Here is a 15,373-nt window from a genome sequence, read left to right on the forward strand (position 1 = left end):
TCCCCAAACGTTGTGGAAACAATTTTTTTCTTTTCTTTTTTTTTTTTTTTTGAGACGGAGTTTCGTTCTTGTTGCCCAGGCTGGAGTGCAACGGTGCGATCTCGGCTCCGCGATATCTTGGCTCACCGCAACCTCCGCCTCCCAGATTCAAGTGATTCTCCTGCCTCAGCCTCCCGAGTAGCTGGGATTACAAGCATATGCGCCACCACGCCCGGCTAATTTCTTATTTTTAGTAGAGAAGGGGTTTCTCCATGTTGGTCAGGCTGATCTCGAACTCCTGACCTCAGATAATCTGCCCGCCTCGGTCTCCCAGAGTGCTGGCATCACAGGCGTGAGCCACCGCGCCCGGCAATTCGATTTTTTCGAAGGAAGAATTTTCCAATTTATCTAACATGCCATGTCTGTTAATAAAAGTGTATTAAAGTTAAATCATGAGTTTTTAATGCAAACAAATATTTCCATAGCAAAGAGAACAGATTAGTTTCACAAAAGATATTGATCAGATGCTAGATAATTTTACACCCATAGACACGAATCTATCAGTCTCTGCCCTTCTGTTAAATCATCGACTTAGAGGTATCTATAGTTTAATTTCATGATCTTTTAAGCAATGAAGTTGAAATTCTAATTTTCCTTAGGAGCGACTTGCATAAATATTTTACACTCAAGTGGCCAGCATCAACTAAGGGCATTCCAGATGGTCAAAAAAGAAGTGCTCTGCTACAACGCCCGAGATCACCATATAGTAACTTCTTCAAATCACCACGAAATATCAACGCTTCAAAGCTGCCAGGAATGCTACGTTCTACAAACAGCCAGATAATTAGGAAACCAGCAGATGGGAGGAGAAATCTGTCCGTATGAAACATGTTCCCATCTCCATCCCAACTGCATCCCAGTTTTGAAAGTGGCTTTACATAAACGCGTTCATCTTCTACCCAAAGGGAGAACACCAATAACCAAACGATCCAGGACTGCAAGGTGATTCCCAAGGAGGCGAACTTGTGCGGACAGATTTCACGCACCACGAACCACCACCAGCAGAGGGAAGGACAGGCTTCCCTCCGCCGGCTGCGATGCTCCGAGTCCCTCCTTCCCCTACAACCTGCGGCCCACTGAGCCCTTCCCCAAAGGTCCCGGAGTTCTGAGCGACGCACGCCCCCGACCCTAGTTACCTGGGAGAGGCGCCGAGCGCCCAAGGTGCCAGTAAGGCTCCGTGCACGCAGCCCAGCCTGAAGGGCGCCTGCCCGGGCGCTCGGTGCGGGGCCCGATGCAGAGCAGGAAGAGGAGGTCCGAGTGGGCCCCAGCGCTCTCAGGATCTGGCGCCTGCCCCTCTGCCTCATGCCTCCGCTGTGCCCGGCGTCCAGGGATCTCCCAAGGACTCCCCACCCCCTACCCTGCTCTCCCACGCGGGGTCATGACTTCGGGCGGCGCCAAGCCCCCAACGTAAGAGTTCCCCGGGCTTCCCCGGGAAAGGGTCGGGGTGCAAGGCTAGGCTGGGAGTGCCGAGCGCGAGGGCGGGAGGGAAACACAGGGAGTCGGGGCAGGGCAGAGCGCTCCCTCCGCGCTGCCTGGGGAAGGGAGCGGGGGTGGGGCCGCCGCGGGCCAAATGCGGGACACTAGCGCGGATCCGGGCGGCCGCAGATCGGGCTGGCGGCCACCCTGGGTGGGGCTGGAAGGTGCTGGGGCCCCCTGCGGGACGCACCTGCGCCAGGTGAGTCCCCCCTCCGCGAAGCCTCACCTGCCCAGCGCCCGCTTCATTCCCGCGTCGGCTGCGCAGCGCGGCTCGGCCGCCCCCGTGCCCGTCAGGCGCAGGTTCTGCTTCAGGCGGCAGTCGGCGTCCAGCGCCGCGGCAGCCGAGCCGGAGGAGGACGAGCCCGCGGCGGCGCAGCGCTCATGCTCCAAGGCGACGGGCTCGGTCCGCTTCCTCATCCCGCGGCCGACAGGGCCGGCCGCCGACGGCGCCCGCTGGCCTCACCCGCCGCCTGCGCCGCAATGCCGCCGCTCACAGCCGCCGCCACCCGGAGCCCGGAGCCCGGAGCCCGGAACCCGCCGCTTCTCACATCCCAGCCCAGGCCGCGGCGCCCGCTACGAACCAGCGGCGGGGGCCCGCCGGCCACGCCGGCCAATCAGCGCCGGGCTCCCGCTGGCCCTGCCCCCCGGCCCCGCCCCGGCCACCTCTTCCCGGGTTCCGAGGGGCGCGCGCCCAGCATCCTCGGCGCCACCCGCAGCCATCTTGTGGGAGGGTAGGCGAAGCCGCAGCGGCGCGTCATCTGCAGGGCAGGGCTCTGGGCTCCATCCCGAGGCTGCAGCTGCCCTCGCCCGGGCGCTCGGTGTGAGGAGCACCCACTCCCTGTCGTGCCCCGGTTCAGTGACCCGACAGGGGTGGCCCAGCAAGCCAGACCCGCAACGCCGGGCCCCTCGCGCTTCTGCGAACGGAAACCCAGAGGTAGCAAATCGCATTTCCGTTCTCGTGATTCTTAACTCTTCTCACAAGGACTTTACCTTTAAAAGTATGCTTTCCGGTCGTCAATTTTTAATTTGAAGCAAATGTATAAACTCAGTTTTTACTTTTGGGCCGAACATATGAACTGCTTGAAAAATTTACTTTTTAAAAACCTATATTAGATTTTAGATTTTTATAAAGCAATTAAGACTACCTGATGGGAGGAAAATCCATTTCAAAGATAAATTCGCCCTTGTGAAACCCAAATTTAGTACTAATTCAACCCATCCTAAAAAGAGAAAAGGAAAGAAAAAAGGGCAGTTTCACAAATTTAGTTTTATAACTTTGGCTTTCCTTAATATGGCATTGATTTTACATATGATCTATAACCAAGAGAGCTATTTGCTTACTTATTCCAAAGTAACTTTAGAAATTTCCATATTTGTCACTTTGAAAACTATTGGCAATTGGTAATCTAAGGTCAATTGGAAATGCGTTTAGAAATTCAACAGCTTTTTATATTACTTTTGTAGTGATACTTTGAAATTGCAACGTAATTTGTACACCATATTACTAAGTGTTACAGCCTGCATTCATAATTGTGTCAATATCTCCAGATATACTTTTTAAAAACATATTATGGGCTGAGCTCTGTGGCTCATGCCTGTAATCTCAGCACTTTGGGAGGCGGAGGTGGGTGGATCACTTAAGTACAGGAGATGGAAGCCAGACCAGCCTGGCCAGCATGGTGAAACTCTGTCTCTGCTAAGAATACAAAAATTAGACGGGTGTGGTGGCACAAGCCTGGGTGACAGAGCAAGACTGTTTTAAAAAAAAAAAAAAAAAAGACTGGGCGAGGTGGCTCACGCCTGTAATCCCAGCACTTTGGGAGGACGAGGCGGGCGGATCACAAGGTTAGGAGATCAAGGCTAACCTGGCCAACATAGTGAAACCCCCATCTCTACTAAAAATACAAAAATTAGCCAGGTGTGGTGGCACAAACCTATAATCCCAGCTACTTGGGAGGCTGAGGCAGGAGACTTTCTTGAATCTGGGAGGCGGAGGTTGCAGTGAGCTGAGATCACGCCATTGCACTCCAGCCTTGGGGACAAAAGCAAACTTTTGTCTCAAAAAAAAAAAAAAAAAAGAAAAATAGCTGGGTATGGTGGCGCATGCCTGTATTCCCAGCTGCTTGGGAGACTGAGGCAGGAGAATTGCTTGAACCAGGGAGTCGGAGGTTGCTGTGATCCGAAATTGTGCCACTGCACTCCACCCTGGCGGACAGAGGGAGACTCTTCTCAAAAACAAACAAATTAGCCGGGTGTGGTGGCGCACGCCTGTAATCCCAGCTACTTGGGAGGCTGAGGCAGGAGAATTGCTTGAACCTGGGATGCTGGGATTGGGAGGTTGCAGTGAGCTGAGATCACACAACTGCACTGCAGCCTGGGTGACAGAGCAAGCCTCCATCTCAAAATAAACAAACATACAATGAAATGTAAATGATAAATTCTTTATAGTGATGTAGTAACACATCCTGGAGAAATTGGAAATCTAGGAAATAACTAAAACGTAAAAGAAAAAAAAAAGTTTTGACTCTATCACTCACTTCAATTGAAAACAAACAAAAACAACAACAGCAGGGAGCGGTGGCTCATGCCTGTAATCCCAACACTTTGGGAGGCCGAGGTGGGGGGATCACAAGGTCAGGAGATCGTGACCATCCTGGCTAACACGGTGAAACCGCGTCTCTACTAACAATATAAAAAATGAGCCGGGCGTGGTGGCTGGCCCCTGTAGTCCCAGCTACGTGGGAGGCTGAGACAGGAGAATGGCGTGAACCCAGGAGGTGGAGCTTGCAGTGAGCCGAGATCGCACCACTGCGCTCCAACCTGGGCAAGAGAGTGGGACTCCGTCTCAAAAAAACCAAGCAAACCAAAAAAAGGAAGGAAGAGCTGGAGAGGAGAAATCTGTACTGGATATTGAATCTTTCTTACAGGCACGAGGCCCTGCCCACACAGTGCCCAACTCTTGGTGGTTGAGCCCATGCTAGTGATGCCCACATTTGTATCATTGGTCCACACCCCTCCTTGACCCTTAGGCTCCTCATAATCTCTGGTCTGATTTCTGACAAGTACTACTTCAATGCTGAGCTCCCAGCTCTTCTCCCACCCCCAACTCCATCCATGACCTTTCCCTCTTGGGGAATGGCAGTTCTATTCTTTCAGTTCCTGGGGCCACAATTCTGCAGTCATCCTTGACTTTTCCTTTCTTGTGCTGTAGCATGTCTATCACCAAGCCTTGTCAGCTGTGCTTTCAAAATCTATGAGAATTTAACCATTAAATTTTACCACTTCCATGGTCCCCACCCTGGGCCAAACTGCTGTCATCTCTCACCTCCATTATTTGAATAGCCTAACTGGTCTCCTGCCTCCACTTTGTCTCACTTCTGTCCACTTAATTCAGCTGCCACATAGGATTTTCTTGTTATTACAAGATCTAATTCTGTCATTTATTTGCTCAGAACACTTAAGTGGCTCCCCATCTCACTCAAAACCCAAGGCTTACGAAAGGGTTTAACATGGCCCTCCCTGACTGTAGAGCACCCAATTCCGTCGCTGATCAGAGGTGCCACTTGTAACCTGCACGGACCTAGGGGACCTGAACAAAGAGGGATGAATGCGGGAATAAAAGACAAGAGACGAAAGAGTATATTTTGAAGAAGGGGTCAGGGGGCACCTTGCCTCTTAGTGGACAAGGGTCCTGAGCTTTACACAGCCCTCCATATTTATTAGGCAAAACAGATAGCGATAAATGGGGGGTGATTGTGGGGTAGTAATTGTCCGTCTGCTGTTTGGTTCACAGCAGGCTTGCCAGACTGCATCCTGTGAACAATAGGTGCTAGATTTCTCAGTAGATAACTTCAAGGAGCCCAGCGCCAGGGAGTGAGGCCCTCAGCAAACCTTTTGGTGGCAGGCGCTGTGTGAGTTTGCTCACATCCTGCATTCATGATAAACAGTAGCTATTTGACCATATAGCCTCCAGTGGAATGCTGAGTTGATCATGATCCCTTTGTCCTTTTCAGCTCCCAACATCTCTCCCTTCGTGTTTATGTGTTAATTGAAAGAATGTAAGGCCAGGCTGGGCAGCTCTCATTCTCTGATTGGCAGTCCATCCGATTTTACAGACTATGAGCAGAAGACAGAGACAAAAACAGCATTATTCCAAGAACTACATATAAGATGTTAATGAGGTGCTTTAGATAGGTCCAAGGGCTGAGGCTTGCCAGGCCTTGCTGGAATTTGGTCCAGTCTTCTAAAGAAGGCTGACATTTTTGAGTTCGCTTATTTAAATCAAGAATTTTGTTTTGTCATTCACCAATATCAAAGGTGATGTTGGATGTGAACGCTCCCTGTAAATGAGCTTTCACAAGGTCCCGTGGATTCTCACTTTGGTTATATTCTAAGTTGTTTGCACAAATATGAATGTGGTTAAAATGACAACGCAATTGCTGCTGGAACTGCAAGCTCTGTACTTGTTCCCCTAACCATAGGACCGTGGATTTTAACATTGCCACTTCAGTTAACCCCGTGTTAATTTTATTCTGAAGTAGCCTCGTTTGATCAGCTGTGCGTGTCCAGTTCTCCAGGTCCTGAGCTGTTTGAATAGAATTATGCAAAGCTACAGAGAACATCACAACAGAAGTTATTAGTGTGACTAAAGAAACAATAGCAAAAATTATGCCTAAGGCTCTACAGACAAGATGAGTAAGCTAAGTTGGAAGAAGTTTCACAAAATGCAAAGCAGGTGTAGCAGCCCAAGGCTTGGACAGATTAACAGGAATCCATAGCCCAGGGATGCGACCCAAAATCATCAAGGTAGAAATGCTATGTGTTTGCAATGTGCTATGATTAATGCAGTGATAAAACTGGCAAGATTTACAGGTCAATTGGGTATTGTTTACCTGGAGCTTGTTCTCCTTAACTGCCAAAAAGACATAAGGATTAAAAACAAAAACTGTAAATTGAGTGGTGATATTCTTTACAAATGCAACATTAAGATTGTGTCACTTACTATTGCTATTATTGGAGAGTATTCCAATCCAGATGTTGCCATTCATAAATGGGAGTGCTGCCTTCCATATCGTCTCTTGAATTGGTCCTTTCCTCCCTAGATAATGCCACGGAAGAAGAGGTGGGCTAAATCCTGCTCCATGCCAAGCAATCTGGGCGGCAGACTGGGATTGGATCCCAGTATTGTATAAAGAAGAAGCATTAAAAGCTTGCCACCAATGCCAGTGAAGTTTGTGCCATGATTTCTGATTTTCATCTTTTCGATCTAATTGACCTTTAGGTCCCCAATCCACAATGTCTCCAGTTGACATAGATTGTTTTCTAGCCAGTGGAGCAAGACACTGGGTCCACGGAGTAGGGTAGGAACTATTGAATGGAATCCATTCCTTAATCAGCACAATTAGGGCAACTGGGCCGGGAAAGGTTGGTTAGCACACCAGTTACATTAATAGAACCAAGACTTAATAGGTACATAATTTTTCCATAGTGACTCAACCATGTTTGAGCTTGAATTGTAAGACAGCTATGGCTGAGCAACGTCTTTGTGGTGATACACAAAGGAAGTCCTTCCAGTGGAGCGGTATAATTAATGACATTATTCTGAGAGTCTAAGTGTTCTATGTCAGGGGGAGTTAGGGGTCCTGGAGCCCACACTCCCTGATCGTGATAAATCTCAGGAGGAGTGTCGCTCCAAAGTATAGGTTGTACTGCTGGGGGATTGAGAACATATGCACAATGTTTTTGCCTCTGCACAGCGAAAACATACTAAGGGAGGAGACCACCCCTCATATTGTCTTATACCCAATTTCTGCCTCCAAAGAAAGAAGAAGTAAAAACTAAAAGGCAGAAATGAAATCCACAGGCAGATAGCCTGGCGCCACACCCTGGGCCTGGTAGTTAAAGATCGACCCCTGACCTAATTGGTTCTGTTATCTATAGATTACAGACATTGTATAGGAATGCACTGTGAAAATCCCTATCTTGTTTTGTTCTGATCTAATTACCAGTGCACACAGCCCCCAGTCACATACCCGCTGCTTGCTCAATCAATCACGACCCTCTCACGTGCACCCCCTTAGAGTTGTGAGCCCTTAAAAGGGACAGGAATTGTTTACTCGGGGAGCTCGGCTCTTGAGGCAGAAGTCTTGCCAATGCTCCCCGCCGAGTAAACCCCTTCCTTCTTTAACTCGGTGTCTGAAGAGTTTTGTCTGCCGCTCGTCCTGCTACAATACTGCACAGGACACTATGGCTAACATGGCCAAGAACATGGAATCAGGGGGTTTTGCCTGTCACTGATGCTCCAGTAGTTTCTCATCTTCCTGCGTGGTTTTCTTGAGTTGTCCCCAGGTTATGGGGGTTGATGTCATCATCACTCTGGTCAGCCTTCTCTCTATCTTTGCACTCAGGCTCAGCTGGCTCATGGCTTGTATCGGAGGGACCAGGCCCATGGTTGGCTGCCCTGGGTGTCATGCGCGTCCGTGTGAAGAGACCACCAAACAGGCTTTGTGTGAGCAATAAAGCTTTTTAATCACCTGGGTGCAGGCAGGCTGAGTCCGAAAAGAGAGTCAGCGAAGTGAAATAAGGGTGGGGCCATTTTATAGGATTTGGGTAGGTAAAGGAAAATTCCAGTCAAAGGGGGGGTTGTTCTCTGGTGGACAGGAGTGGGAGTCACAAGGTGCTCAGTGGGGGAGCTTTTTGAGCCAGGATGAGCCAGGCACAAGATAATGTCATCGCTTAAGGCAAGGACTGGCCATTTTCACATCTTTTGTGGTGGAATGTCATCAGTTAAGGCGGGCAGGGCATTTTCACTTCTTTTGTGATTCTTCAGTTACTTCAGGCCATCTGGGCATATACGTGCAAGTCACAGGGGATGCGATGGCTTGGCTTGGGCTCAGAGGCCTGACACTGGGTTCCCCCAGGCTCGTACTCCATGGTTGCATGCACCTTGAGGGCACCCACACGGTTTGTCCATCGCCTGTGAAAACAGAAATATACCCTCTTCTCCATGTCAGTAAATCCGCTGGACGTTTCCATTTTCCTTCTTCCAGGGATTTCCATAACACTTTCGGATAAACTTTCCTCTTTTCCTCTAACACTTCCCAATGTCTTTCTGCTGGAGTCTTACCATCCATACCAGGAGTCAAAAAATTTAAGGTAAATAAGGCTAAATGTAGTTTTGATTGAGGTGGTAGTTGGCCTCCTATACCCCCTTTTGTATTTTCAACATGCATTATAATGTTTGATGTGCCCGCTCTACAATGTGTTGTCCTTTAAAATTGGAATTATAAGGAATTCCAATTTTATGGGTTATAAGCTGTAAGACATTTTGAAAAACATGACTAGTATAAATGGGTTCATTGTCAGTTTTTAATTGCTTATGTATCCCCATGTGAGCAAATGATGACAGACAATGTCATTGTACATGACCAGCTGTCTCACGTGTTTGGCATGTAGCATGCAGCATATGAGAATAAGTGTCTATAGTCATATGAACATAGCTAAGCTTACCAAAGGTTGCTATGTGTGTAATGTCAGGCCTCTGAGCCCAAGCCAAGCCATCGCATCCCCTGTGACTTGCACGTATTGTTATGCCCAGACCGTTTGTTCCCCAAAGAAGACCACCAGAGTCCAGTGTCAAAGCCAAGCGGCAAGGATCTTTACTACAAGTTCGAACTTGGTCCCTCCATTCCACAGTATACAAGAGGGCCCCGAACAATGCGAGCGTTTGCTTTTTATAGCCCGAACGTTGCAGGGGAACAAAGAAATTCTTTTGGCTCCCGCGCTTTCAGTAACCTTGAAGGGCTGTCTCCTTATCGGAGACTTTCTAGGTGGTGTTTGTACTGGGCTCAGGGAGTTTTGAGCCCGGGGCTGAGGAATGTGCCCAGCTCCTTTCAGTATACGCCCAGATGGCCTGAAGTAACTGAAGAATCACAAAAGAAGTGAAAATGCCCTGCCCTGCCTTAACTGATGACATTCCACCACAAAAGAAGTGAAAATGGCCGGTCCTTGCCTTAAGCGATGACAAGCGATGTAGCTGTAAAACCTGAATGACTGCAATTAGCTCTGAGTGTTGCGCTGAAACTCCAGAGGTCATTATTGTTCGAATACGTTTTGGTCCATAGATAGCGGCAGGACATTTGGAAGAGCCATCAGTAAAATAAGTCTGTCCACCTGGAATAGGCTTGTGATGAGTAATCACAGGAAGAATGAAATAATGGATTTTATAAAACTGTAAAATTTTTTCTTGAGGGGTAGTGGTTATCTATAGCACCCATGAAGTCTGCAAAAGTAGTTTGCCAGGCAGTCGACATTTCCCAAGCTGCGGCTTGTTGCTGGGAGTATAAAGGAACAATAATTTTGTCAGGGTCGTGTCCCGTAAACATTTTTGACCTATGCCTGCCCATAGTCACAATCTGTGTAATTAAAGAAAGATAAACTTGCAGGGTTTTGACTGTTTGATTAGGTAGAAAGAGCCATTCAATTACTGTTACAGACTTGTCCATGAACTGGTCCAAAAGTCCTGTTGGAGAGTTGGGGGTAGGAAGAATAAACAAAAGCAAGGGTTTTTGCAATTGTAGCCTTGGGGCATGTCTCTGCAATAACCTTTGCTCTACAAGCCATAATTCAGCTTCTGCCTCTTTAGTTAATTGCTGCAGGGAATTTATAGAAGAATCTCCTTGCAGGGTTTGGTAAAGATGTGTAAGTTGGTAGGTAGCAATACCTAACATCGGCCATAGCCAATTAATATCTCCTAATAATTGCTGAACATCATTTAAAGTCTGTAACCTGTCTTTATGGAAAACTACTTTCTGAGGCCGTACACCTCTCTCTAACAATAGTTCCTAAGTATTGGTGTGGGGAAGTTGTTTGTACCATTTCTGGAGCTATTTGGAGATTCTATTTAGTCAAAGCCTGCTTTGTTTCTCTGAATAACTGATGTAGGATTTGATCTGTAGGAGCAGCCAAAAGAATATCATCCATAAAATGAATGGTGTAAGCAGTAGGAAATGTATTCCGAGGTTCCTTTAATGCCTGGCCTACAAAATGCTGACATAGCGTAGGACTGTTAAGCATGCCCTGGGGTAAACTCTCCATTGATAATGAGACACAGGTTCTCTTTGATTAATAGAAGGCACAGAGAAAATGAATCGAGGCTTATCCTTCTCGTGTAAGGGTATAGTAAAGAAGCAATCCTTAAGATCTATTACTACAAGAGGCCAGTCTCTTGGAATAGCCGCTGGAGATGGTAAGCCTTTTTGTAAGGCACCCATCAATTTTATATGTGCATTAATAGCTCTTAAATCATGTAGCAGTCGCCATCTTCTGGACTTTTTGGTAATAACAAACACTGGAGAATTCCAGGGGCTGACTCCTCTATGTGTCTGGCATCCCATTGTTCTTTTACTAGCCGCTGAAGTTGTGTCAGCTTCTCCTGAGATAGGGGCCATTGATCCACCCATATGGGTTTGTCACTGAGCCATTCTAATGGTAAGGCAGTGGGTGGAGGAGAAATATCAATGACCCCCGTCAGAAATCCTGATGTCCTAGCCCTTTTCTATCTATTTTTCCAGTTACTGATAATCGGGTTAGGATTTCCTTAAAATTTTCCTAAACCTTTTTCCCTCTGATATCCCATGTTCTTCCTCATTTTAAATCCTGGGTTATCAAAGTTTTTTTTGTAAGTTTCATATCCCATGCTGTAAGTAAGTCTGGACCCCATAAATTGATAGCTATATTTGAAACATAAGGCTGAGAAGTACATGACTGTCTATCCGGAACAAGACAAGATAAAATCTCAGGGCTCTGTTGAACACTTTGAGCTGTTCCTACTCCCACTAGGGACGTAGAAGTTAATTGCAAGGGCCAGGATGGGGGCCAGTAGTCTTTAGATATTACTGATACATCAGCTCCTATATCCATAAGCCCATAAAATTTCTTTCCTTTAATTTGTACTACACAGGTAGGTCTGTTAGGTAGGTCTGTTAGGCTATGGGTTGGGATACATAGATTCCCATGTAGTTGTGCTCCCAAACCCTTTATTTCCTTGTTTCTCATTTTGTGCAGAAGGGTGTAATTTGCAGGGAATAAGCAATAATTAGCAATATAGTCTCCTGGTTCAAAAACCTAAAGATCTTGTGACATTAAAACTACTTGAATGGCCGGGCGCGGTGGCTCAAGCCTGTAATCCTAGCACTTTGGGAGGCCGAGACGGGCGGATCACGAGGTCAGGAGATCGAGACCATCCTGGCTAAGCGGTGAAACCCCGTCTCTACTAAAAATACAAAAAACTAGCCGGGCGAGGTGGCAGGCGCCTGTAGTCCCAGCTACTCGGGAGGCTGAGGCCGGAGAATGGCGTGAACCCAGGAGGCGGAGCTTGCAGTGAGCTGAGATCCGGCCACTGCACTCCAACCTGGGCGGCAGAGCAAGACTCCGCCTCAAAAAAAAAAAAACAAACAAAAAAAAACTACTTGAATTTCTCCTTCATAATCGGAGTCAATCACTCCTGGGACTACAGTCCCTTGCAAATTAAGATGGCTTTTGCCTAAAATTAGTCTCATGTATGCTGTTGGTAAAGGTCCCCAAATACCAGTGGAACTTTGATAGGTTTGTCTTCCGCTACTAACATGATTCTTTCTCTGGTGGGTAGATCTAATCCTGCACTTTGTGGTGTTCCTGGGGTGAGGGAATCAGTGTGCCTCTGGGAACTTATCCCTTCCCTGAAACGGGATTGAGGTCTGGACTGGGAATGCCCTCATTGTGGGGCCCGGGTCTAGGCCCCGTCTCATTTCCTGGCATGGGGGTGCCATTCTGATGAAATTTTGAGTGACACCAATTAGCCCAGTGATTTCCTTTGTTACAGGAAGGACAAAGTCCTGGCGTTTTTTCTGCTGGGTGGGACACTGTATTGTAAGGTCGTTTCTGTCCTGAGATCTGGCAGCGTTCCTTTTTAAAATGTCCAGTTTTTCCACAATTATAACATTTTCCCATTTTAGGGTTTGACCCTTGGCTCCTTTTAGATTTGTCAACTGTTAAATTAGCCATTGCTTTTGCTAACATTGCAGAGCGATGAAGCTCAGTTCCCACATCGTGACAATTTCCCAAGTTTTTTGTACACCTCACCAGTGCCAGTGCATGTTTACAATCCGTGTTTGCGTTCTCAAAAGCTAGAGTTAAGGTTAGCATTTCTGCAGCTGCGGTATGAGGAATTTGACACTTCACGGCCTCTTGCAATCTTGCAAAAAAAATGTGCATAGGGCGGCCAGGTGCAGTGGCTCACGCCTGTAATCCCAGCACTTTGGGAGGCCGAGATGGGTGGATCACGAGGTCAGGAGATTGAGACCATCCTGGCTAACATGGTGAAACCCCATCTCTACTAAAATTACAAAAAATTTTCCAGGCGTGGTGGCAGGCACCTGTAGTCCCAGCTACTTGGGAGGCTGAGGCAGGAAAATAGTGTGAACCCGGGAGGCGGAGCTTGCAGTGAGCCAAGATGGTGCAACTGCACTGCAGCCTGGGCAACAAAGCAAGACTCTGTCTCAGAAAAAAAAAAAAAAAAGAAAGAAAGAAAATGTGCATAGGGCTCTTGCAACCCTTGCATGATATGTAAAAAGGATTGTACTGGGACTCCCTCTTCAGGAATTGTGGCCCAGGCGCATTTAGCGGCCTGTGCGCACTGCTGATAAGCAGTGTCTGGGAGTGCCATTTGATATTCCAGGTCTGAATAAGGGCCATTACCTAACAGCATATCCTCTGTAATGTCTCGGTGTCTAGCAACATGATTCTGTCTAGCCTGGTCTGCACATATTTCTTGCCAATTTAAATTCCATGTCAGATATGTGCTAGTGGACAACCAAGCTTGCTCCAAGTGTTTTACATCAAAGGGTAAAAGACTCGTAGCACCAAACACGGATTCTAGCAATCCTAAGGTAAATGGGCTCTGTATGCCATTATTTATCACACTCGCTTTTAATTCCTTTAACAACTTAAACTCTCGTGGAGTGTATTCATGAATAATCTGCTGTGGATTATTTGGATCAGGCCTTACAGAAATACGAAAAGCACAAGGTCCTAAGGACTCTCCAGCTATGGCAGCAGAACGTAAAATTCTTTGTATTGGGGTCTCTATTTCTGCTACTGAAGGAAGCGGTACAGATGTTTCTGCAACTGGAGGAGGCAGTATAGGCCAATTTTTATCCTCCCTATCCTGTTCTTTATTTTCAATTGGAGCTGTGGGTGGGACAACAGATTCTTTAAGATTTTTAGATTCAGCCTGCTGCCCCGCAGAATAATAATGAGATAATGGCAGAAGTGCAGTACGAATTAAACTCCAAGTGGAAAAAAACAGAAGAATCAACTTCAGGACCTTTTTGATGAGTCTGTTTTAATCCTTCTCCTGCTCTAGCTCAATTTTCCACATCAAGAGTGCCTTCCTGATGGCCGGGTGTGGTGGCTTATGCCTGTAATCCCAGCACTTTGGGAGGCCAAGGCGGGTGGATCACGAGGTCATGAGATCGAGACCATCCTAGCCAACATGGTGAAACCCCGTCTCTACAAAAATACAAAAAGTTAGCCGGGAGTGGTGGTGCATGCCTGTAGTCCCAGCTACTCGGGAGGCCGAGGCAGTGGAATCACTTGAACCCAGGAGGCAGAGGTTGCAGTGAGCCGAGATTACGCCACTGCATTCCAGCCTGATGACAGAGCAAGATTCTGTCTCAAAAAAAAAAAAAAAAAAAAAGAGTGCCTGCCTGTGGAAACCATGGGTTATGTGTAATAACCCTTTATGGCTTCTGCAGGAGGTTAGTGCCTGTGAATTAACCTGAGCTCCAGACTGTCTCAACAGACAGTCTGTGCAACTGCACATAATGTTTTTCTTTAATAGACAAATTCTGCCCTTTGTTACCCTGATTCAGAAAACTTCCCATTCCCAGTACTTCTTTAAAGCACTGCTCCCAGTATCTCTTTAGGGCACTGACTTTATATCTGCTGCCAGCAGACTTGACCTGGGGTCCCTGTTCGCCTTGTCAATTTCAGTTCCTCTGCTCCAGCAGACCTTCTTTGTTCACATCCTTGAAGTCCCTGTTTGGGTGCCACTTTGTAGAGCACCTGATTCTGTCGCTGATTGGGGGCGCCACTTGTAACCTGCATGGACCTAGGGGGACTGAACAAAGCGGGGGCAAATGCAGGAATAAAAGACAGGAGACAAAAGAGTATATTTGGAAGAAGGGGTCGGGGGCACCTTGCCTCTAGTGGACTAGGGCCCTGAGCTTTACACAGCCCTCCATATTTATTAGGCAAAACAGATAGCAATAAATGTTGGGGGGGGGGTGATTGTTGGGTAATAGTCAGCTGTTTGGTTCACAGCAGCCTTGCCAGGCTGTATCCTTTGAACAATAGGCAATAGATTTCTCAGTAGATAACTTCAAGGAGTCCGGTACCAGGGAGTGAAGCCCTCAGCAAACCTTTTGGTGGCAGGCACAGTGTGAGTTTGCTCACATCCTGCATTCGTGATAAACAGTTTGCTGTTTGATCATATAGCCTCCAGTGGAATGCTGAGTTGGTCACAATCCCTTTGGCCTTTTCAGCTCCCAACATCTGACCTGAACACTGGCCTCTCCTATCATCTCCCTGCTCCAGCATCACTGCCTCTTTGCTAGTCCTCATCCAACCTTCCTGGGGCCTTTACAGTTTGATTCCTCTGCCTGGAATTCCCTGCCTTGCCTAAGGCCCATAATCACTTGGGTTATTTTCTCCCTATTCAGGTCTGTGCCTTCTCTGAACACTTAAACTCAAAACCCTGACTCTTTCACCTTCACTCTGTTCACCTTCCTTGGGTTATTCTTAGTGCTTTATCACCAAT

The 15,373-nt window shown here is 47.3% G+C and overlaps 1 protein-coding gene across 3 annotated transcripts in view; it reads right to left on the minus strand.

Annotated features, from left to right (window-relative positions):
- The window catches only part of ABHD12 (abhydrolase domain containing 12), an 82,570-nt gene extending 80,354 nt beyond the window's left edge, over window positions 1–2,216 (minus strand). For all 3 annotated transcript variants that reach the window (XM_025398173.1, XM_025398175.1, XM_025398172.1), the window contains exon 1: window positions 1,742–2,216. In XM_025398173.1, the coding sequence (XP_025253958.1) occupies window positions 1,742–1,932 (191 nt within the window). In that variant the 5' untranslated portion in view covers window positions 1,933–2,216. The remainder of the gene's footprint in view (window positions 1–1,741) is intronic.
- Between the last annotated feature and the right edge of the window lie 13,157 nt (window positions 2,217–15,373).

The sequence above is a fragment of the Theropithecus gelada genome, chromosome 10 (genome assembly GCF_003255815.1).
Source record: "Theropithecus gelada isolate Dixy chromosome 10, Tgel_1.0, whole genome shotgun sequence".
Classification (NCBI taxonomy): domain Eukaryota; kingdom Metazoa; phylum Chordata; class Mammalia; order Primates; family Cercopithecidae; genus Theropithecus; species Theropithecus gelada.